This window comes from Halichoerus grypus, chromosome 2 (assembly GCF_964656455.1).
Source record: "Halichoerus grypus chromosome 2, mHalGry1.hap1.1, whole genome shotgun sequence".
Classification (NCBI taxonomy): domain Eukaryota; kingdom Metazoa; phylum Chordata; class Mammalia; order Carnivora; family Phocidae; genus Halichoerus; species Halichoerus grypus.
The window spans coordinates 172,886,414-172,909,351 of record NC_135713.1 but is presented as its reverse complement, the minus strand read 5'-3'; the positions used below and the strand labels follow the sequence as shown (position 1 = coordinate 172,909,351).

Below are 22,938 nucleotides of genomic sequence, written 5' to 3'. Positions count from 1 at the left end.
TCTATTCTTCCCACTTTTTATCTGTTCCTATGACCAAGAGTCACCAAGAGCTGGCTCTATCCTTCACTCCTGTGAGCTGTGGGGAAGGCAAAGGTGTTGCCTCCTGCTCTGGCCAGAGCCCCTCGGAGGGGCTTGCGCAGTCTGGCTGGGGGTATCGACTCTTCTGACCTTAGCAGTGCAGCCGGCACGGAGACACCGGGACACGCAGCCATGAGCCCGGTGGAATGCGTGGAACATTCCAAGGGGAGTCGGGCCGGGGCTGAGGGGGTGGGGCGTTCTTGGCGGAACCTTGGCAGACAAAGCGTCAGAGACAGAAATAGGAGACTCTGGGCAGTGATAAAATAAATTGTTTTAATGGGAGGCTTTCGGAGAGAGTCATGCTTTCTTGTGCTGTCAAGCAGCCAGTTGTCCTGCCTTGCGGCATCTTGGTGGTGGACTGGCTGAACCCCCAGCCCTGCCGGAAGCTAGGGTATCAGTCTGCCGCCATGTGTGGCCCCTCCAGGATCCAGAGGTGTGTCTTCACAACAGGAGGCCGGTGTTAGCTGGTGGTCAGTCCCACAGACACGGTCCCCATGTGTGGGTGTGTGTCCAGGCCAGAGGGAAAGGGGGAGGAGCTTTCACTCCCGACTCAGGCTATTTCTCCATGGGGGGGGGAAGGGGGCCAATCACTTGGAAGATTCAACTCCGACCTTTACAAAGAGAACTAATAGACACTTTAGTATTATATACAGGGTGGGGGGGAGGAAGCGGAGGGGCAATTGCACTTAATTACATTAGGTTATAGTTTACACCCATTGGAGAAATTTACTTCTTCAAAAGAAATCTCAAGATCAGCTGGGATGGGGTAGGGGGCGGGAGGCTGCTCATATTTACAGTGTGTTTGGCTCAGTTCAATAGCACGTGTCCTCCTCATTTCAGTAACAGATTCAAGTTTTTTGCATCAGTTTGTTCGACGAGGGAGCGCAACGTAGACACGACAGCTTTCTCTCTTCCTCCTCCGTGGTTTCTCGGCTCCCACCCGCGGGCCGGATGGGAGTCCTGGGCATCTTGGGAGAGACATGGCGACAATACTGCGTGGAAGGGGAGGGAAGCCGCACTCTGGGCTGTGCCTCCCAGCGGGCTGTCCTTGTCCGTCCGGGACACCAGCGGGATGTCAGGTAGGCAGGGACCTCTCTCGAAGGTGCCTGTCAGGCCACTGGCCTTTTCCGTGACAGCTGCCTGGAGGCGGACGGTGTGGCAAATAGGGTCCTTGTTGCTGTGCACAAAGTAAGTGATGGGTGGGCATCACCAGGCTTGGAGGGGGCACTGCAGAGAGAGGAGAGAGAGCTCAGCGGCGTGCATTCAGCAGGGACGAGGCCATTTGTTTGGCTTCTCCAGGGGAGCCTGGACCCCACTCAGCCAGCCACGGGCTGAGGACCCCCAGTGCCCGCTCAGTGCCCCCGGGTTGGTGCTATGCTCCCTTTAGGGAAACTCGCGAGCCAGGTTTCCCGGCCACTTCAGAAGACAGCAGTGTATTGCTGCAGACCTTGAAATAGTCATAACTCGCTGACCTTTATCCTGAAGTCAAGCTCCTCTTTCTGTGAGCGTGGGGTTTACAGCGTGCTCGGTGTGGTTGCTCAACGGCAGCTGGACGGCAGCTCTTGCCTCTCGTGGAAGTAAGGGTCCTCTTCCTAACACCTCTAAGGGCAGGGGTCCCCTAGACCACTGATCCCCAAATTTTAATGGACCCATGAATACCAGAGAGCCTGTGAAAAGGTGGATTCCGATCGAGCGGGCTTGAGGTGGGGCCTAAGCACCTGCATTTCTAATCAGCTCCCAGACTGGCCAGAACTGATGATCTACTTGAGCAACAGGCCATAAAGCACATGAGAAAATCGCCACTTGCTCAAACGACCCATCAGGGAAGGCGTGAGGGGAATTGCAAAGTGCTTTCTACAGGCTTGTTCCTATTAAGACAAGAACTCTGGGCTGAAGGCCTCCGATGCCAGACTTCCAGGTGGGTGGCGGGGGGGGGGCAGGAGACCCCAGAATGGATGGAGAAACCCCCCGAGAGGAGCCACGGCCCACATCCTGGGGGTGGCCTCCCCTTCCAGGGCCCTGGGCCTCATTCATTTTGGCGGTCGTGGAACATCATTCCCGTCCTTTTCTCTCCAGGGAGACCCTTTTTGCTTCCCTCTGTCTCTTCCTTCCCTTTCATTTGTTTTGCCATCTAAGGGGAAAATTCTGCCTTTTGGCTTAATGGCTCCTTCTCTAAGGATCTTCCTTCAACACTCAAGAGCTTATATGTGCACACACACCTATCATTACTACTAAAGGCCTATTATTGCATTATTATCTCATCAGTGCTCCCAGCCATAATCCTGTACAAGGTTGCCATTATGCCCATTTTACAGATTAGGAAGACAAGCTCAAAGAGAGCCAATTACCCAGTTTCAGAACTAGGACAGCATAGAGACAGAGATTCAAACTGGTTCTGGGTGCCCTCGGGCACGTGTTCTTTCTAATATGCTCTGAGGTTAAGAGTCTTCTCCTAGCTTTGTGTTCTTAGTCCGGCACTCTCTCTGTGCCTCAGTTTTCTCACTTGTGAAATGGAGGTTGTTGAGGAGTCAGGCGAACTGATACATGGGAAGGGCTCAGAATTAACACTGGGGCTGCACAGGGTGCCTGGGCCTGAGAGCCCTCGTCAGAGTGTGACTGCATTCGAGGGGACAGGTTCTGACCCTTTTAAATTCTTGAGGCCCTGGTCAGGGTCCTCTGATACCCTTTGCCTCCTCTTCCTCTCGCCACCCACCCCCACTTTCGAGTCTCTTTACTTCCCACTATCAGCCTTTTTCCAATTTTCAGATTTCAGGTGAGGAGAGAGAAAATGGCTCGTGACCTTGCAGGTTTCAATAGGAGAGCAAACAAGAAGGGCAGATAAGGAGACGCCAGCGAGATTCTATGACCTGTCATTAGGGATGGGCTTCCCAGCTATCAAATGTTTGCTCACATAATAAAATGGTGGCAGAGCCCTAAATGTTGTCAGAGGTACTAGAGTTATTTGTCCCTTTCAGAGTCTAAACACAAACAGCTGATAAGGGGTGCACTGGGGTCCCTCAGAACCAAGGCCTGGCACACCCAGCCCTGCGGGGGCCCTGCCCAGAGGATCTGAAAGGGGTGGTAGTAGCTGTGGTAACAGTTAAGGACGTCCTCGCTCTAAGGGGGCTGATTACATATGGTAGGAGCTAATGTTTACTGAGGTCCTACTGTGTGAGGCACTGTGCTAAGTAAGGGCTTTACATGCATCCTTGTATTGGATTCACACATCAGCCCTTTGAAGCAGGTAATTATCATTCATTCATTCAACACGTTTTTGAATGCTTTCTACAGGCTTAGGGCTTTTTTAGGCACTGGGCATATGCAGCCATGAATAAGACCCTGTCCATATCGTCACAGAGTTTATATTCTAGAGAGAGTTTTGAATAATAAATAAGTAAATGAATATACATATGTGTGTGTGTGTATATATATATATATATATAGAACACGTGTATATAAAATAAAATTTCAGGTAGAGATGAATGCTCTGTAGAAAAAATACGCATGATAACAGGTTAGACTGATTTGAAGGAAAAGGGAATAATTTACAGAGGGCAATCAGGAGGGGCCTCCTTGAAGTGGTCACATTTGAGCTGAATGAGATGAGGGAGCAAGCATGCAAAGATGTGCATTATGGAGCCCACAAATGCAGAAGTCCTTAAGTGGGATCACCTCAATTATGGCTCAGCTGAAGCCGACTGGAAGAGGGAGGTGGGGAGGGAGGTGAGAAGGGCAGGGTCAGCAGGGGGCTGATCACACTGGGCGCTAGGAAGCCTTCATTTTGGCTTGGTTGCAATGGGAAGCTATTGGAGTTTTGATGGGGCAGGGGTGACATGATTGGTTTCCCCTTTTAAGAGATAATTCTGGCTGCTACGTAGTGAGCAGACCATAACCACCACTGTGGGGCAGGAGTGAGAGTGGGAGTCGGAAGTTGGGGCCACTGTAGGGAATCAGTGAGGGAAGGGGGTGGACTGGTAGGGAGGTGAGAAGCACTCAGATGTGGGATGCATTTTGCAGGATCCCTAGCAGAACTTATCCAGAGACTGGTTGTGGGATGTGCAGAGAAGAATCAAGGAGACTCTCAGGTATCTCCCCTGAACAACTGGTACCATTTTTGGAAATGGAGAAGCCCAAGGAAGAAGCAGTTTGAGTAGGGAGAAACAGGGGCAAAATGAAGAGTTCCTATTTTAGCGAGGCTTGTCATGCCAAAGATGCATTGGATTTATGAATGGGCATTCAAGGGAGAGGTCTGTACTGGAGACAGAACTACTGGATCCATCAGTGTGGACACTTGATCCAAAGCCATGGGAGTGGAGGAGATCATCCAGGAGTGACCACAGCAGAGAATGAGCCCCAGGGCCCTCCAACAACTAAATGTTGGGAAGACAAGCTGCCAGCAATGGAAATGAGGAGTGCCACAGTGGAGAGAACCAGGAATGGGTACTGTCCTAAAATCCAAGTGAGAAAAGGAGGGAGTGATCGGCTATGTCAGAGGCAGAGATGGAAAAGTGCCCACTGGTTTGACAACATGGCGGTACTAGTGAGCTGGATAGGAGAGGTTTCAGTGCAGTGTGAGGCTGTCAGGAATAGCCTCAAGACACAACTGGAGCTGAGGAAGTAGAGACAATGAGTACAGATAACTCACCGCTCTTATTATTAAATTAGATTAATTATGGCTCTATTAATTAAAAGTAATGATGGGGCACCTGGGTGGCTCAATTGGTTAAGCGTCTGACTTTTTTTTTTTTAAAGATTTTATTTATTTATTTGACAGAGAGAGATACAGTAAGAGAGGGAACACAAGCAGGGGGAGTTGGAGAGGGAGAAGCAGGCTTCCCGCGGAGCAAAGAGCCCGATGCGGGCCTCGACCCCAGGACCCTGGGATCATGACCTGAGCCGAAGGCAGATGCTTAACAACTGAGCCACCCAGGCGCCCAAGCGTCTGATTCTTGATTTTGGCTCAGGTCATGATCTCAGGGTCATGAGATCGAGCCCCTCTGTTTCGACCTGTGCTGGGTGTGGACCTTGCTTACACTTCTTTCTCTCCCTCTCCCACTGCCCCTCCCCTGCCTTTCTCGCCCTCTCAAATTAATAAATAAATGTAATGATTGTACTTCCAGTTTTACCAATGAGGGAATTGAGGCCTAGAGAGATTGTAGGTAACTTGCCCAGAGTCTCTCAAGAGAAAAGTTTGTGCTCCTCAACACAAGGAAGATGACTTCCTTCTACCTTCTGAGTGTGATGGTCACGGGAGAATAAGTGCCCTTTGCCATCTACAATCTTCCTTCCTAAGTTTGAGAGACACTCAGGGTTGCCAAGTGGGGGGAGCCCAGTTTGCCCCAGCTGCCATGGGCGGGGTGTTTTGAGCCAAGTACCGAGCTACGTATGTTACAAGACTTACTGCGTTTAGTCCTTTCAATGATCCCACGGAAGAGGAATCATCATTTTCACACTACAAGCGAGGAACCTGACGCTCAGAGAGGCTAGGACTTTTCCCTGAGGTCACACAGGTAGAAAGTGGTAAGATCTTAGGCCTGGGTGGGCCTAACTGCCCAGTCGGTGCTCCTAATCATCACACCGTCCTGCCTGACCACCAGTGGAGAAGGCTGGGACATGAGCAGCTGCCGGAGATTTCTGAGAGGCCGTCCACCTCCTTCTTAGCACCCCTGAGCAGTGACTGCTGGTGGGGGGGGGGGGCCCTCTCCTGACCTCTCTGTAAACTAGGAAGTGGAGCAGTGGGTTCAGAGGTTGTGGAAACAGGATTCGGTGCGCAGCCTGCCCACACTTGTTCTAACCCATGTCAGGGCCTTGCTGCGGTCTCGTTCCAGACTGCCGGGCATTGTTTTCAGGAGCTCGGGCACAGACCCACTCAGATGGTAACTCGCCAGCACCCACGGTTGAGGAGGAGGGGGAGGGAGGCACACAGAGCTGTAGGAGCTGCAGGTGAGAAAGACCCAGCCCTGGGGCAGGTTTGTCCTGACAACGAAAACACTGGGATCAGACACAAGTTCAAATCCTGGCTTGAACCTTATGCCTGCATAACCTTGGGTCATTTTTCTGGGTGCTGAAAAAGGGACAGGAGAAGGTGAGCGTGGTAGAATGAATCTGGAGCGAGTCCAGCTTCAGATTTATCATCTGTGTGAATTTGGCCGGATCCCTTCCCACTTCTGAACCTCAGTGTTTTGCTCTGCAAGTTGGGCATTAAAAATATCTACCTTGGGGCGCCTGGGTGGCTCAGTCGTTAAGCGTCTGCCTTCGGCTCAGGTCATGATCCCAGGGTCCTGGGATCGAGCCCCGCATCGGGCTCCCTGCTCAGCAGGAAGCCTGCTTCTCCCTCTCCCACTCCCCCTGCTTGTGTTCCCTCTCTCGCTGTCTCTCTCTGTCAAATAAATAAATAAAATCTTTAAAAAAAAAAAAAAAATATCTACCTTGCAGAATGGGTAGGAGGGTTAGCCGGGAAAGGTAAGAATGGCAAAGCACCTGGAGTGTTGTTATGCAAATGGGAAGCACTCAAAAATGCTAGTTCTGAATTCATTCATTCATTCATTCATTCATTCATTCATATTTACTGAAGGTCTACTATAGTCCAGGCATTTGGCTAAGCACAAAGGGCTCTGGTGCTCTGAGAGGCCCCTGCATGATTTGCTTTTTTTCCTGGGAGTCCGGGAGTCCTGGGAGTCCAGGGAGGAGAGCACATGTGTGAGTCAGCATAAAAATGGGAAGCAGGTCTCCGGAGCCCGGGCCCAAGAGGGGGATGTGCTTGAGGGACAGTCCTAATCCTGAGCGATTTTATTGACAGGACCTTCTCTGACCCCATGTAGACCAAGCAATGAGTTAAATTTTGAAGGAGTCAATAGAAGGTATCTCCTAAAGGATCACAGATGGAAAGGAGTGAGGGGGAGGGAGCTAGCACATGGAGTACCTCACCATGTCCCAGCCACTCTCTCAGGCCCTGGGAATAACCTGTAAGATGGGGTAGGATTTTCCCCAGGAGAAATGCAGAAATGGTCCCGCAGGGTGAATTAACCGCCCAAGGTCACATGGGGCAAGGCTGCTGGCTTTTCCTAGCACTCCGTGATGCCTCTCAAGGAGTGATGTCCAGGATGCTTGGCTTGGCGCCTCTGTGCACACTAATGGCCCCATTCCACGCACACATCAGCCTACGAAAGATTCGGAGAAGCCCCCCCCTTGGGGTGTTTAGCTGTTGAGCCCAGCCATTCCCCCAACATATATGACCGAAAAATCCTCCTTTCCTCACACCATGCGCCCCCGGTTCCCAGCAACAGTCTTGAAACTCATTTTGGAAAATAATACTTTAGAACAAAGAGAAAACAGAATTGCCACCAGATCTCTTTCAGAATTCATTTCTGACCCTTTGCCTGGGGAACAAAGTTGGTACAAATTTTCTCCACCTTGGATCTTTCTGTCAGGAGGCAGCACCTTTACCCTTGACTTCATTGTGCTTTCCCATTCCTCTTCTCCTTCAGTCTGGAGGAAGAAAGTTGCCTGATTGGGACACCTACGTGGGCTGAATTTTATGCTTGTTCCTGACTGCTGAGACCTCAAAAGCAGCAAACGCTGTGGGTGTTTTAGAGATGGAGATCGGAAGGCAAGTACTGTTGAAGTGGAAGGAGGGCAGGATTTAGAGTCAAAGCCGAGTCTGAAGGTCCAGCTCTAGAACTGACCACCTGTGAGACCTTGGGCAGGTCACTCTCCCTCTCTGAGCCTCAGTTCATTCCTTTGTACCAAGGAATACTTGGTACATTCCTTATACCAGGCAATAAAAAGAAAATGATGAGATCATGTTCACGAGAAGTAGAAACCTAAAGGGCTCCGTGAACAGTTTGATCCTAAGTGTAATCATCCTTCTCATCATCCCAGAAATGAGTGTACCACGAGACTCCTGAACCGCCCAGGGACTTAGGGACAACTTCACGGTGGTTCTGGAGGGCTGTTCATGCAGCTTCAAGGTCGGCTGGCCACTCTGTCCAGCGGAGGGGAGAAGCCATTTGGGGGCCACTGCCGCGTCTCAGAGAGCACCTCGGAGTATTTTGATTAAGAGACCATTTCCTGAATTCAGAGGGCTTGTTTCAACAAGCAAGCATCAAAGTCAACTTGGGAAAGACAGGAATAATTAATCAGAGCCCTGTCTAGGGCTGACCAAGCGGCAGATGGATTGATAAACCTTTCAAAGAGGAAGGTATTCCCAAGCAGGGCCGCTGCGCCTGGCTGCCCCCCTGATTGAGATTTGTGAGCACAGATAAATGTTTTCCCTGCTCACTACAAAGAGTGGGAAATCGCACGGGAGTCGAAGGGCAGGGCAACGGGGGGGGTGTCCTTTCATCTTCCATTGGGTGAGAGAAGAGTGGCAGAGCAGGTCCCACACACCTTTTCCTCTCCCCCCAACTCCAGAGCCCAGCTGCCTAGGCCGTGTGCGTGCGTGCGTGCGTGCGTGTGTTCACGAGCGCACATGCACACACCCAAGACGTGCCAGGCACTTAATCTACATGACCTCATCGAATCCCCAGAACAAGTCCATGTTATGACTCTCATTTTAAAGGTGAAGAAATGAGGGCTCGGAGAGGTCAAGGTCACCAAACAAGGGGCAAAACCAGGAATAGAACCCACCTGCTCTATAATATGGCAGGACCAGGAGGAGATGTGGGCAAAGGGAAGAGCAGAGAACCCAAGCCCATGAAAGAACCTGCTTGGTAGCATATGGCAGTGAAGGAGGTGTGAGTTGCAGGACTCAGATGGAAAAAAGACCATCAACAAGACCAAACCCCGCTGAGAGCCTGACACGAAGTTCAAGGTTGTCGCCTACTTATCTAGTAATCAATAGAGGCCAGACAGTTCCCACACTGCACAGACCCCAGCTCCTAAAAGGTCCTATTGTATTATTCTGGAAGTGTCCTGCGTGTTCATACATCTTGTCCCATTTCCTAACTCTCTGTGTCCCGTGACAGTCCAGCTTCCAAGCTGTAGTGACAAGCCTTGTCTTTGGTTGGCTTTACTGCTCCATCAGCTCTACCTGGAGGTGGGAACTAGCCATCCACTGAAAGAGTGACAAAGCCTCTGGATCTCCCACTTGTAGTGCACTGGGAAGTCAATTCTGAGTTTCTTGATAAAACAACAAGTAAACGCAGGCCCCTGTAAGGCCCGACTGTCTACTGGGGAATCTCCATGGGTTGGGAGAATTGGGTCATTCTCTGGAATTTACAGTGTTCTGGGTCCCGCATGGGTCCTGGACGGGGGAGTCAGCCTCAGGACCCTGACTCTCTACTCTTTTTCCATTGATTGATTTGTGGAGAACCCTCAGGGATCCCTCTTGCCAAGCATCAAATGCTACAGAGGGTGTGACTTTCCCGAGTCGCCCTTGGAAACACCTTTTCCATGCACCACTGTTCAGTCCACTGGGAAATACTCAGTCTCAATACCTAAAGACTCTGTGTAATCCAGTCTCCAGTGGTTTATCAAGCCCTGGTCATTTAGTGCTCTTGTTGGGATAGCTGGGGGAGCAGTACGTCCTTTTAGCCTGTGGCCCATCTTCCTTGCCCTCTGACCTTGGGGATTCGTTTAGCAAGTAACCAGGAGCCTGGGAAGGCCCAGGCTCAGTCCGCAGGGCACTGTCACCCTTTCCGCACATCAATAGCCTGGGTCGTTGCCCCCGCCCCCCCTCCCGCTGGCATTACCTGTTTACTGGAAGACATGTTGGTAAGCGTACTGATGCTGCTCGTATCTGTGACCACCATCGCAGATGGAAACCGGGAGGTGTGGGAATACTGGGGGGGTTCCTGCTTGTGTGTGTACACTGGAGAGACAGAGTGAAGACACGGTCAAGGTGCAGATCGCACAGGCGTCATCACAGCTACAGACCCCCACCCCACACCATAGCTCCTGTGTCCCCAGGCAGAGACAAGCGGGGCAGCGCTGGTGATGTTTTGGAAGGCGGTGTGACACGGTAAAAAGAATGGCCATGTGTTTAAATTCTGGCTCCTCGATTAAGTTATGTAACTTCAATTTCCTCATCTGTAAAATGGAAATGATAGCTGCTGTAGGATTAGAAAACATCATGTGTAAAGTACTTTGTATCAAATAGACAAACAGCTTTGCACAGTGTCTTGTCGATAGTAATGGGAGGCACTTCTGTTCTCCTGACTTTCAATTAAATGTTAGATGCCTAGGCATCAACAAATGGCCCTTACGCATACGTGGTGCATCGGAGATTTTAAGTCAAAAAAAGTTCTAAGTAGCTGGCAAACACAAACAAGCTGGCCAGCACAAGCTTATCATATCTGCCATGACTCAAGAGCCAGGTCTTAGGCAGGCAATTATAAACTGATTAATAATTATAATTAGACATGGGTATAATTCATTGTGTAATTCTGGGTTGTTCCAATTTGTGCTAAAATGACGTCATAGGTCATACTATGCCATCACAGAAAGTTGAAGGATGATAGACAAGGGGAGACTAGATGCAAATAAAACCTTCAGGGACATGTGACTCATTTTCCAGTTTTTCCAGTACTTGTTCACTAAGTCTAGAACCTTTTGACTCATGTGATTTATCCATTAGATTCATATAAATTCGACCAACTAACAGAAGCATGTGGATATTTGGCCATGAGGGAAGGAGCAGCCAATTCTATCTACCACAGCATCCCCTAGTAGGGGACGGGGTCAAGGTCACTGCCTGCCACCCCGGCTTGTCCCTCCTGTGGAGGGAGGCTGGTTGTTGTCTGGTCCTGGGGCCCCCAGCTGGGGCTCAGCAGTCCACAGGTCATCACTGGGGACCACTCTCTGACAATCCCACCTGGGCCTGGCGAGGGGCAGGGACAAGTGGGGGCATATTATCGGGTCCAGAACGGAAGGAAAGTGCGTACATGTGGTCCCAGACTGCTACAGGTTATGGCAGATTTTTCCAGAAGCCACAAAAAAATGCGATTGGAATGTGAGATGGTGCTTAGAAACCAGCTCTGCAGGCCTGAGGCGGGGAGAGCGCCCCGAGGAGAGAAGAAGGCTGAACTTGGCTGCTTTTCCTCAGACGCACGGCTCTGTCAGGCAGCCAGGGGAGAAACAAAAATCCTCTTCCCCATTCCTGCCTCCTATTAAACAGTCCCTTAACAAATCATCACCTGCATTTCTGTAACTCTTATGTTTACCAAACACAGTTCATACCTATTCTTATTTCATCTCCATAATCACTCTACATTATTTATCTCATCTCCATAATCACTCTACATTCCATTTTATGGATGAGGAAATTGAGGCTCAGAGTGGCTAAGTAACTTTACCAATGGCTACACAGCTGGTAAGCCTCAGAGCCAGGATTTAAATCCTAGGTTTGTCTGACTCCAAGACGAACACTATTCCAGAGACTTCTCTGGTGTTCCTGTGGGACCCTGCCTGCTGTGATTTCTCCCCAAACTTGTAGGCCAGGGGCTGTATCCTGATCTGGCCAGAGGGCTGGCTGGGGGCCTGGGGCTCAGGATGGAGGGCAGAGATACAGCGGCTGGAGTGGGTGGGAACTAACTGGTTGAAAGACAGGCCTTAAGAGTAGGTGGAGAAATAGGATATGAGAAATAGCCTGGGGGCGGGGGAGCGCAGAAGCGCTGCTGTTCCTTATCCAAGATGGCACGCAGGTGGTATTTTCCACCTCTGTCCGTGGTTCTCGATTAGAGATGTTTGGGGTGTGTCAATTGGACAGCATGGGGATTCTAGAAGATTCTTCAACTTCAGGGAATGCAAATTGCATGCCCACTCTTGTCATTTGGTAATGGTTGCTTGGAATTTTAGATTGAAAGGGCTAAGTTGAGGCTCATGGGGAAAAGGCGCTGTGGCCGCCTGGTGGGATTGTCCATGGGTGCCACCCCTGCACTCTATCTCCAGCTCCCCTTTGCGCGTGGGCCTCCACTGTCCTCTTCAAACCTTCCCCCAGGGGTCACGGAGGTAGAGGGTAGGTCTAGGAAAGGCACAGACCACACAGCACAGACCACACAAGGGTTATGCTGAGAAATTGTCTGGGTTGATAACAGGTAGGGAAAAGTGACCCAATCAGTACACTTCCTAGCAAGTGCAGATCCAGAGAGGGCAATGCGGGCTGCTTAGGGCCCTTGGTGGCGCCCATCCCCACTCCTACCCGCCACGCCTGCGTCCTTACTGTGCGAGTTCTGCAGCTGAGTCACGGCTGCCATGAAGGGCTGCTGGGGCATGTGGCTGCCGGGGCTCTGCTGCATGAGGGGCTGCTGGTGGGGGCTGTGCAGCTGCTGGGAGAACTGGACAGGCTGCAGGGCTGCCAGGCTGCCGGCCACACTGTTGATGACGGGGACGCTCTGTGCTTGGGAGGTGTTGAGGCCTGTGGGAGCAAGAGGGAAAGATCAGAGGTGGCTGTGGGGACAGGGAGAGGTGAGTGCCCGGGAACGGTCACTGACTGAGCCCCTGCTATGTGCCAGGCACGGTGGGGCCTCGCATGAGAGACTGCATGGGAAATGGTTTTATAGATCCATTCTACAGACAAAGAAACTGAGGCTTGGAGAGATTGACTTGCTCACATTCCACAGTGAGTTGTGGTTGGAAAAGGGCTTACACAGATCCGAGGCCTGAGAACCATCCTCCCAACTTGGCTCCCTTGAGGTTGCCAGGACCCTGGGAAGGTGGCCTCTAACGAGCCCACTCCCTCCAGACCTGACTCCAAGAGAGCCCTGCCTGGGTGCCCTGAGGGCAGCTAAAGGCCCTCACTCTAAGGCCCAGATTATGGCCCAGACCTGTCTGTCCAGCAGAGGGCAGGAGTGTTCAGGAACTCACATTTTGATAAAAACAAAACAAAAACAAAAACAAAAAAACCCCCCCAAAACCCCAAACAAACAAAACACAACAACAACCTGCACCATCCCAGGAGTACAAAGACCCTCATTTAGCGAACTGGTGCAAAGACCCTGGCAGAGGTCAGATGCTTATTCTCTTGACTGTAGCAGAGAGGGGAGAAAAACACCAGACCTCAACCAGTCTCTGAAGAAGACATGTCTTATCTGGCGGCACAGGGCTTGTGGCATCAAAAGGTCCAGGTACTGGGAAGAGGAAGTCGTAAGTAAAAGGTTGGCAGTTTATAGGGGCTCTTGTCATCTTTCGGTTCTGGAGGTGTGAGGCCTCTGGGGTCCTGTTCTGCGTCTACAACCTGAGGCCTCTTCAGAACAGGGGCCAGCGCTGCAGAGACTGGGTTCCCCCCCCAACTCCATGTGCTCCCTGGGCGGGAATCTGGGGGAGACAGCCAAGCCAGGGTGGGAGTGGGGATGAGAGGATCAGGGGCAAGACACCCCGACCTCTTTCCTGGAGCTGCCAATGTTCCTTTGACCCTGCTTTCTGTGAAACTGGGGGCAGGATGGAATGAAGAAGAAATCCAGAAAAAGGTCTCTTTCAGGTAAGCATGGAAGGGACACCCAGAGAGACTTCCCTGAAATGGAGACGGTTCCAGAAGCAGGTTTGTGGGAAGTCCTCCGTGGAGATAGCACGAAGACCTCAGCTGTTGCTTACTCAGGGCTTTAGCTGATATGGTTATCAGAAACCTAAAAGGTGAGACCCCTGAGCAGAAGTGAAGAGAGAATAAGCCCCCTCCTGGCTCTTCTGGGGCAGGGGAATGGGGCCGGGTCCTCTGATGCCATTCAGACCAGCACTATCTCCCATTCCCCAGGGGCTCAGCTCCCCAAGCCCGAGTCTCACCTGATACCCTGATACCCCATTTCCCTCTCCCACCTTCCACTGGGGTCTCCTGGGAGGCCCCATGGACTTGCCGTTTTCCCAGGAGCCTATTACTGCTGCTCTTTTGGGAAATCTCTTCCCAGAAGAGCCAATTACCCTGTTGAGAGTGGATGACATTTGAGGGCACAGTTCTGAAACCTGCCTGGGCTTTAGAATCATCTGGGGGAGCTCTTTAAGAAATATACATTCCTCCGCCTCACCCAAGACTTAATGAGTCAGAACCTTCAGAGGTGAGGCCCAGGAATCTTATTTTCAACACAGTCTGTGATCCTGCTGTGCCTCAATTCCAGGATCGAGAGCCACTGATGTCATTCTAGCTCCCACGGAGTGTGACTCTTGGCCTTTTCACCTGTTTTCTGGGCACTGGCTCCTGCCCGAGAAGCATGCTGTCCATCCAGTGGATGAATAGGGAATGAGGGCTTGGCAGTGCCAAGTGCTTTGTTATCACATTCTGCCCGAGGCAGGACCCTCAGACTCAACGGGACAGGAGCTGGCCACACAGGAGGATGCCTGCAAGCAACTCTGTAGCCTGCCACTCCACGGCTAGGACCGTGCGTCTCGGCCAAGTTTTCTGGTGATCCTCACCATTCTTCATGCTCCCCCCACCCCACTCCAAGCACACACATGTACATGCACCATGAACACCCTTCCAAGGGCAATGTACACTCTGGTGCTGCCCACCTGCAGTAGGAGATTAAGGATATAGCAAGAAGGTGGAGAAGTATGGGAGGAAGAAATCAGGAGGAACAAAATTGAAAAAAATATGGAATAGCTTCCGGGAAAATTTTAGTTGAGAGAGTGCCTAAGAAAATATAAGAATTGTGTGTGTGTCAGCCAAAGCTTGATGTGGGAAGAAAGAAGGTTAAGTAGGATGGTTTGTGTATCTTTTTGGTTGTGGAAATGAAGAGGTGACATAGTTTACCCATGGGTCTTTTAACCAAATCTTCTAGAAGGCAAGCAAGCTGGTTTTAGGTATCCTGTCTCAATCTCAAACCCTGGTGTTAGTACGGTTACCATATTCCTGTGAAAAGGCAGTAAGTTTGAAATAATTTTTTATTTCGTGAGTCCTCTAAAAGCTTCTCTAGTCCCGTTTCTCTCTGCAAAAAACAAAACAACTGCAGAGTACATCAATTTCCGAGCAGTTGAAGATATGCTCAGTAAAGCTGTGTGCTCTCATGGGTCTAGCCCTGTTTTGCCCTCCAAGAGCGCATAAGCCATTCTCCTCAGAAGTGCTCTGAGTTGCCACCTTGGCTAGAGCTGACTTAGGGAGAAGAGAGAAAGAGGAAAAGGCAGGAACAAAATAAAGAGGTGGTCGGTGTGGGCACTCGATACAGGGAGGCCACAAGGACAAGGGGGCGATATTAGGTGGAGAGAAAGACGAGCAATGTGCCATCCTCAGATCTCTCCCGAGCCTTCTCGGGAAGTCTTCCCAGTGTCACACAGTGATGACTTGGCCTGAGCTGTCATGAGGAAGCTGAAAACACACTGAATGCTCATCAACATTAGAATTCTGAGAGCGGCCTCCACAGATGCGGCCCCCGCCAGCCTTCCCGTGACCTGAACTGGCCCATCTGTGAGGAGTACAGGCTCACCGTGGACCAAGAGCCTCCTGGAGCTGGAAGGACGGGGTCCATCCCCCGTCTTCAGGCATGTTTCTCCTTAAAGACTCAGATGCTACAACAATTTCCCTCGGAGTTCTCACTGTACTTTCACCACTGGCCAAAGAGGTGTCCTATGACCACACCAAATGCCCTGTTTAGAAGGAAGCCCATCACTGCTCCACCTTGGCCAACACAAAGAAACATCAGCACAACTTCCTGGAACATCTACCACATCCTTAGGGGTAGAAATGAACACGAGACAAAAGTGTAAGCTATGATATTACACATACTCACGCTTTATAGATTTACAAGCATGTCTCTCTGCACTGTCATTTGATCACCTCAGCAACCCATTTTACAGATGAGGAAACTGAACCTCATTAAGGTTAATGATTTGCCCCAGGATGCTCGGCTGGTGAGCCTGACCAAGATTCGACGTGACTCCATTGTTTTCTCTTTCTTTAGGCTAAACAGTCCAAATATTGTTGAGGAGAGAGATAAAGAACTAAACATAAGTGGAATCAAATCTACAAGTGGTGGGTGAGTTTGAAGGGGGCCTTCTATAAACCGTTTTTAAAATCAGGTTGACTTACTGCCCACCCTTTTTCTCCCTGCCCCCCTAGGTTTTGTGACCAAGAACGGAGCTTACTTTGTGCAATGGCCATGACTCCAGAGAGGGGGGTCATGATGAGGTTTTGAGATTGCTGGGGATTATGGTGGGACAGGCTGTGGATATTCGTCAAGGTGCTGACAGGGGGCAAACCACCTCCGGAGACGGAGATCTGCTGGAGAGAAAAAACAAGAGCAACGTGAGTGCAACCGGGACTGCAATGAGCAGTGTCCAAAATGACATGGCTCAGCAATTCCTCTGCACAGCTAATTCACTCATCCATCCATCCATCCATCCATTCGCTCAACAATAATTATGAAGCATCCACTGAGGCGCAGGCACAGTTCTAGGTGCTGAAGATTGAGAAGCAAAATATACAACAATCCCTTCCCTTATGGTGTTTCCATCTGTTGACCATCTTTGAGTTACCTGCCTGCCTTAGGGATTCTTCTGCTCCTGGGTATTGTGGGACTGTCCCTTGCTCAGTTTGGAAGTATCCTCTGTTCTGCTCCATGCCTTCTCTCTTCCTGGTGCTAAAGACATGTGATTGCTAAAAATAATGACTGAAGTCTGCCCTAGTGAAAGCAGATTAGGGACTAGGCAGAAGGGCAGGAAAGCTCTCACTGATACAAGCCCCACTAAGTACCACTCATACGTTAACCAACAAACCTCACTGTGGTTCCGTGAGGCAGACACTTCATGGTAGATCTGTATCAGGTGGATATGGTATCAGCTAGACACATCACCGTTTCACTGATGGAAAAACCGAGGCTCAGAGTAGATATGTATATTGCCTAAGATCCAATAACCCAGCAAGTGGTATATCTGGTATTTAAACCCAGGTCTGCCTGACTCTGGAAGTCAAATTCTTACCTTTTATAGAGGACCTTTCCCCACCCCTGCAATTATTACTAAGGGTTGGGGGGGGAGATCCACCATCATTGGGCTTCTCTACCTTTTCCCAATCTCCACTATCCATTAAAAATGTTTATTGTTTTGGTCAAGGAGCTGATATCATAATGACAAAGCTACTAAATGATAAGCCCTGGACCCCAAGGCTTGTCTTTTACAAGCATGTCTCTCTGCACTGTCATTTGATCACCTCAGCCACCCATTTTACAGATGAGGAAACTTGCACCATTATATTTTAATGGCAGATGAGTAAGAGAAAGCTACTGGTTTTAATGAGTTTATTACACACAGGGCCACTTTGCATCTTTTCATTGGGGGAATCAAATCCTTTTATTTATTCCTAATAGTGTCTTTTCCTTATTGATTTTCTTCACTTTTGCACATGTGTACCAGCATCACAAGCACACATGCTGACAGGGTCTCTTCCCTGCTAGCACTAACATGTGTGTACGTCTCACTGCCTTGCTTAGACCTTTCGAAACAGTATTAAACAACAACAGCTGTCACAGATGTGCTTGCTTTGATTCTGATGTTTTCAGAACTGCTTCCAATGGTTCCCCATTAATTATAAGGAGCTATCAGTTTTACACATACACACACGCACGTGCTTTTTTTGCTGACAAAGTAGTTTACTATTTATAGTGTTAAAATCATTTCTAAAATTATTATTAAGAAAGCATGTCTCGGGGCGCCTGGCTGGCTCAGTCAGTGGAGCATGTGACTCTTGATCTCGGGGTTTTAAGTTCGAGCCCCACATTGGGTATAGAGTTTACTTAAAAATAAAATCTTAGAAAGAAAGAGAGAGAAAGAGGTGGGGGAGGAAGAAGGAAGAGAGATGTCTCCTGTCATTCTGAACTACTCCAGACATTCTTGATGGTATCAGGACCACTCAGAGGTACTTTAGGATTAGGATACATACATTATGTCTGAGTAGGCCAGGTGCCTTCTTCTAGAGCTTGTCAAATGATGGGTCTCACACTAGCACCCGGGTAAGACACCATCTCCTGCCCTGACCTTCTGGTCAACCCCATAGCTTCCAAGGTTAATTCGAAAAAGAAAGAAAGAAAAAAACCAAACAGGTTTGTTTGTGTTTTTAAAATGGGCATCAAGAAATCAGTTGGGGGGTGTGTCACATGACCAAGAAGGAATTCTGACCACATCAAACAAGAGAGAACCAGCCTGTTCGCTGGACTTGTTTTTCAAAATGTCAGAGTCATTAAAAAAAAAAAAGAAAGAAAGAAAGAAAAGAAATCAGTAACCTGCCTTCGGACTTCCTTTGGGTAACGTAGTCCCTTTGGAGAAAGTCAATGAAGTGACGGCAATCTCTGCCGTTTCAGTGTTTGATTTTCATGGTGAAAGAGAAATGCAAATGCCAACCATAAAAACAACTTCAATGTACACGGCTTTAGAGTTTGTCAAGTGCTTCCACTGACTGTCCTTAATAGATACTGACACAAGTGGGGAGGGCGTTCTCACTACTGCCCCTACGTTACCAGTTAAGAGACTGACCCTCCCGAGAGTGGACAGACCAGCCCTAGGTCACTTGACTAGTGAGTGAGGAAGCCAGAATTCACACTCAGGTTGCTGAGAGTTCAAATCCCTTCCACCTGCTATTTTTGGGTAACCTTGGTCAAGTTCCTTCCACTCTAAAATGCAACCAGTATTTTCTACTTGCCTCCAGGACTGAAGGAAGCCAGGAGCTGCCAAGGACACCAGTCATGATTCTTACATGGTAATTCACTGCATTTGCATTACGTGAATGGCGCCATTTGCAGTACTTTCCCTTATGCTAAGTGCTTCATGCCTACAGCCTACGAGGTTGGTGTTACTATCCCCACATTGTGGGCATGGAGATGGAAGTTGAGAGAAGTTAAGAAATGTGCTCAAGAAGTAGTGTTGGTGTTGAAAGCAGGCCATCTGCCTCTAAGGCCTGAGCTCTTCCCTGTTAGGCCATACTGCTTTGATACTGTGAAAGTATCCAGTATGTGCTTTTTAATTTTTATTGTTATTATTTTTTATTAAGTAAACTCTATATGCCCAATGTGGGGCTTGAACTCATGACCCCGAGATTAAGAGCCACATGCTCTACCGACTGAGCCAGCCAGGAGCCCCAGTATGTATTTTTTTTTTTTTAAAGATTTTATTTATTTCCTTGAGAGCAAGCGAGCATGAGCGGAGTGGGGGGGAAGAAGCAGAGGGAGAGGGGTAAGCAGACTCTGCGCTGAGCACAGAGCCCGACACGGGGCTTGATCCCATGATCCCAAGAGCATGACTTGAGCCAAAACCAAGAATCGGACACTCAACCAACTGAGCCCCACAGGGGCCCCCCAGTATGTGTAACCCTAAAGCTGGCCAGCTTTTTGTCTATGCACTCAGGTACGGGAGGGGGACAGACAGTGCAAAGGAAAGCTCCCATGGATCAGCAATATTTCCAAAACTAATCCCTGGGGGAAGATTTTGAATTCACATCCTACTGAACACATCACTCCTTGCCCAGGGCTTACCCAAAGAACTGCAGCGCTACAAGTCATCCTCATACCAACCCCACGACGCAGGCATTATTCTCCCCCATTTTATAGATGAGGAAGCTGAAGTTAAGCAACATCGATCCTATTGCTGATAAACAACAGAGTCCAAGACATGGACACACGGGCTTTCTTGCCTGCGTTATTTTTAACCATATTCCATTCTTGCCTTGGTAGACCACAATCTGTGATGGACCTGTTATATATTAACAGAAAACAGATTCTTGCATGTGGGCAACCAGTAATAGTGACATAACATACGAGCCAAGGTGTTGGAGACTAGTAAAAAGCCGGTCCCTGCAAACAAGCTTCCAGGTGTTTGCTAACGTTGAGGTGTGCTCTCTTGGTCAATCATCAATCCAATAATATACTACCCAAGAGGGCACTGCTGAGCGGAACAGGAAGCAAAAAGTGAGTCTGCAGACTGCCTTTGGAGCAGCTGTGGCTTGGGGTGAGGCCACTTGCCTCTTAGGAGAAAGAGCAGGAGGGTCCAAACCCCAAGGACCTTCAAGCAAGAGGAGCGGAGACTTGGAGGGTTTCGTGGACTAAGTCAAGACCTCTTCCATGAGACCCCCTTCTCCAGAGCAGCGCGGGCGATCCTTACCCCTAACCTGTTTGGGTCTCAAAGTGACTCATAAAGACTTGCCTATGCCTCTCACAAGGTAGCCGCACAAACTGTTCTTCATGAAGCAGCAGCTTACGGGATGAGGGGAGGGCAAGGGGGCTACCAAATGCCTCCCCCAGGAGCGCCTTTTCAGTTTCCTTCGCACAGACCGCTACCTCTGTCAGCAGTCTGCACAGACCACGACCCGGGCTAGCACTCCCCTTGGAAACTACACGCTGTTTTCTCCTCCAGGGAGCTGGGGACTCAATCACCTGTGACTCACCATTCCTGTGTTGCCTACACAGCGGGCACACGTCAAGGTCTGAGATGGCATCTGCTCCCTGTCCCCGTCCCCCGCTCCGGCCCCCACCTGCCTCTGGGGCAGACACCTCGAGGGAATGTGTGCAGCTCCACCTTGAGCGTCAAGCCAGGAACCTGCGGCTCCTCCCCCACTGAAACCCAGAGCAGAACCCACAGAATCGGGTTTTCCATTTCCTACCCTTACTGGTGTTGTAATGCCTGTCTCTCACCAGCAGCGCTCCCCTGCCCTTGTGTGGCTAGAGAATTAGAGCCTTGAAAATTCAACGAGTCTATTCCTCACCAAGTGTGCTAAACTTACATCTGGGTGTGGGCTGTGGGTATGACCACGGAAAACGTCACTTAAAGAGAGGAACACGGATATTCTTGACCATCTGACGCTGTGCTGAGCACATTTGTTCCTCCAACAACCGTATTGTTATTACCTGCATTTTACAGTTGAGAGAAGGAGACCTAGAGTAGTTCAGTAACCCGCCCAAGGCTACACAGCTATTAAGTGCTGGAGCTGGGATCTGAACCCTGGTCCCTGGAACTTCAAAGTCGGTGTCTCTCACTCGTGGGGCAAGCATCGCCCCGCCCCACCTGTCCTTTTGTGTGGTGCTCTTCCCTGACGTGCCATCGGATGTCCCAGCTCAAGAAGCCTCTCTCCACCCCCTGCTACCCCTAAATCCTGACTTAGTTTCTCTCCTTGCCGGCAGCACCAGGGGGTGGTGAAGAGAAAGAGGGGGGTTTGTTTCAAAGTGAAGCCCTCTCTGAGGTGAAAAGACTGGCTTTGGAGGCCTTGGTGGTGGTGGGGGGGTGGGTATGAATGAACATTTTATCAACACAAATGTCATTGGCGGCCCCAAAACAAACAGTGTCCCACCCGGCTTGCTCCTTTATGAGGCATTCAATCAATAAAACGAGAGCAGAACTCTGTCAGATTTATTGGCCAGGTTCAAACCGAACACCTCTTCCACCCGCCAAAGGCTGGGTCACTGGTCCTACCTTTCCGTTCCAACTCTGGACAGCCCCCATTTTCCCCGACCGGGGCTACAATGGCTCATTGTTTGAGGCAGGCCTTGTGAGAAGTTGTGTTTGTTTTGCCTCTTATCTTATCAGCTCCAGAGCTACAATGGCCCAGGTGTACTCACCATTTTACCATCAGGTGAGAGGAGACTGTGGCCAGGGTCCAGACTGGCTGGAGAGACTTGCTGTAAAACAGACTGGCTGGTCGCCATGGCGCTGTTGCCATGGTGGCTGATTGTTGAGGCGGAAGTAACCTCACTGTTCCCCGGCTGGCTGTAGCGGACGCCTGCAAAACAAGACAGACCCAACAGCAGCCGTGAGTGCCCCCAGGGCCTTGGAATACTGAGTCGGCTCCCCTCGTTTGCAAGGGTGGCCGCCAAGAATGTCCAGTCGGTGCCTTCTGCTCCCCTGTCTGCCCACAGGAAACGCTGGCCTAGGGGAAAGGTGGTGCGGGCTTGACCTCAAATTCCAGAACGTAAGCTCCATGAGGGCAGGGCATCTTTGTCTGTTTTGTTTTGTTCATGGCGGTATCCCTAGTGTCTTGGCACTTGGTAACCACTCAATATGTATCCGTCAGAGGAAAGAAGGAAAGAATGAATGGAAGGAAGGAAGGAAGGAAGGAAGGAAGGAAGGAAGGAAGGAAGGAAGGAAGTCCAACGAACAAGAGGATTCCTCCCCTTGTTGCTTTAGCATAGTTCTTTCAGGCTTTAGGTGCTGAGATTGGCCTTCTCTTCCCGGCGAGGGTATTTGTTTTACTATTCGAAATGCCTTCTAGAAATGTTTCCCTGATATCTCTTGGCAATGCGGGGCTGCAAAGTATGAGTAGACCCTTTCTACAAAGAGGCACTTACCCAGGGACCCCTGTAAGAGCTATAGCGAAAGGCATCCGTCTCTGCGCACCATGGTTTGGGCTGAGCCGGGGAGGCCCTGGGGGGGACGGGGGCACGGGCAGAGCAGGACAGGGATGGGGCTGCAGCTGGGAGTCTTTGGCTCTGGAACTCACATTCCTCTGATGGGGTCCCATCTGGCTGACTTCCAGGGCCCAGGGGGAGGCGCGTCTGCCAGGACGTGGGGCAGGCAGCGCATACTGGCAGGATGTGGATGCCTTAGTAAACCACTGCAGTTTGGTCTGCAAGGGAGGGAAGAACCAAGCATGTTTACAGCCTCACTGCTCTGACCCTCCCTCTTGCTCAGGAACCAAAACAGAGGTCTGCGCTCGGGGAAGGGCAGAAGGAAGCTAAAGTGGAGAGCGGGGTGTGGGGGGGGAGTGGAGGGGGGCATAGAACCAGGGCTCAGTTTGCAGGGTCAAAGTCCTGCTGGATGGGCCCATGAGACAGCCAAAGACAAAGATGGGGGTCGCTGGGACATCTCACTCTAAGCTCAAAGCTGACGAAGACCCTGTTCTCGTTTTTCACTTTGGATTCAACAAAAAGGTTTGAGGGACCCTGTGTCTACCTGCAGGGGAGGGAGACGAATGCTCCCGGCATGCAATCGTTTGGAGAGGTGGGCCAACTGTCTGCCTACAAT

The 22,938-nt window shown here is 50.2% G+C and overlaps 1 protein-coding gene across 6 annotated transcripts in view; it reads right to left on the bottom strand.

Annotated features, from left to right (window-relative positions):
• Positions 1-336: 336 nt before the first annotated feature.
• HNF1B (HNF1 homeobox B) overlaps positions 337-22,938 on the bottom strand; it is a 52,686-nt gene continuing 30,084 nt past the window's right edge. For 2 of the 6 annotated variants that reach the window (XM_036081187.2, XM_036081190.2), the window contains exons 5-9: positions 21,537-21,697; positions 16,084-16,219; positions 12,239-12,433; positions 9,771-9,889; positions 1,186-1,305 (exon numbers count right to left, since the gene is read on the bottom strand). In XM_036081187.2, the coding sequence (XP_035937080.1) occupies positions 1,285-1,305; positions 9,771-9,889; positions 12,239-12,433; positions 16,084-16,219; positions 21,537-21,697 (632 nt within the window). In that variant the 3' untranslated portion in view covers positions 1,186-1,284. Of the gene's footprint in view, positions 1,306-9,770; positions 9,890-12,238; positions 12,434-16,083; positions 16,220-21,536; positions 21,698-22,938 lie in introns of all 6 variants that reach the window. The other 4 variants (XM_036081189.2, XM_036081191.2, XM_078063831.1 and 1 more) reach the window with 3 other exon arrangements.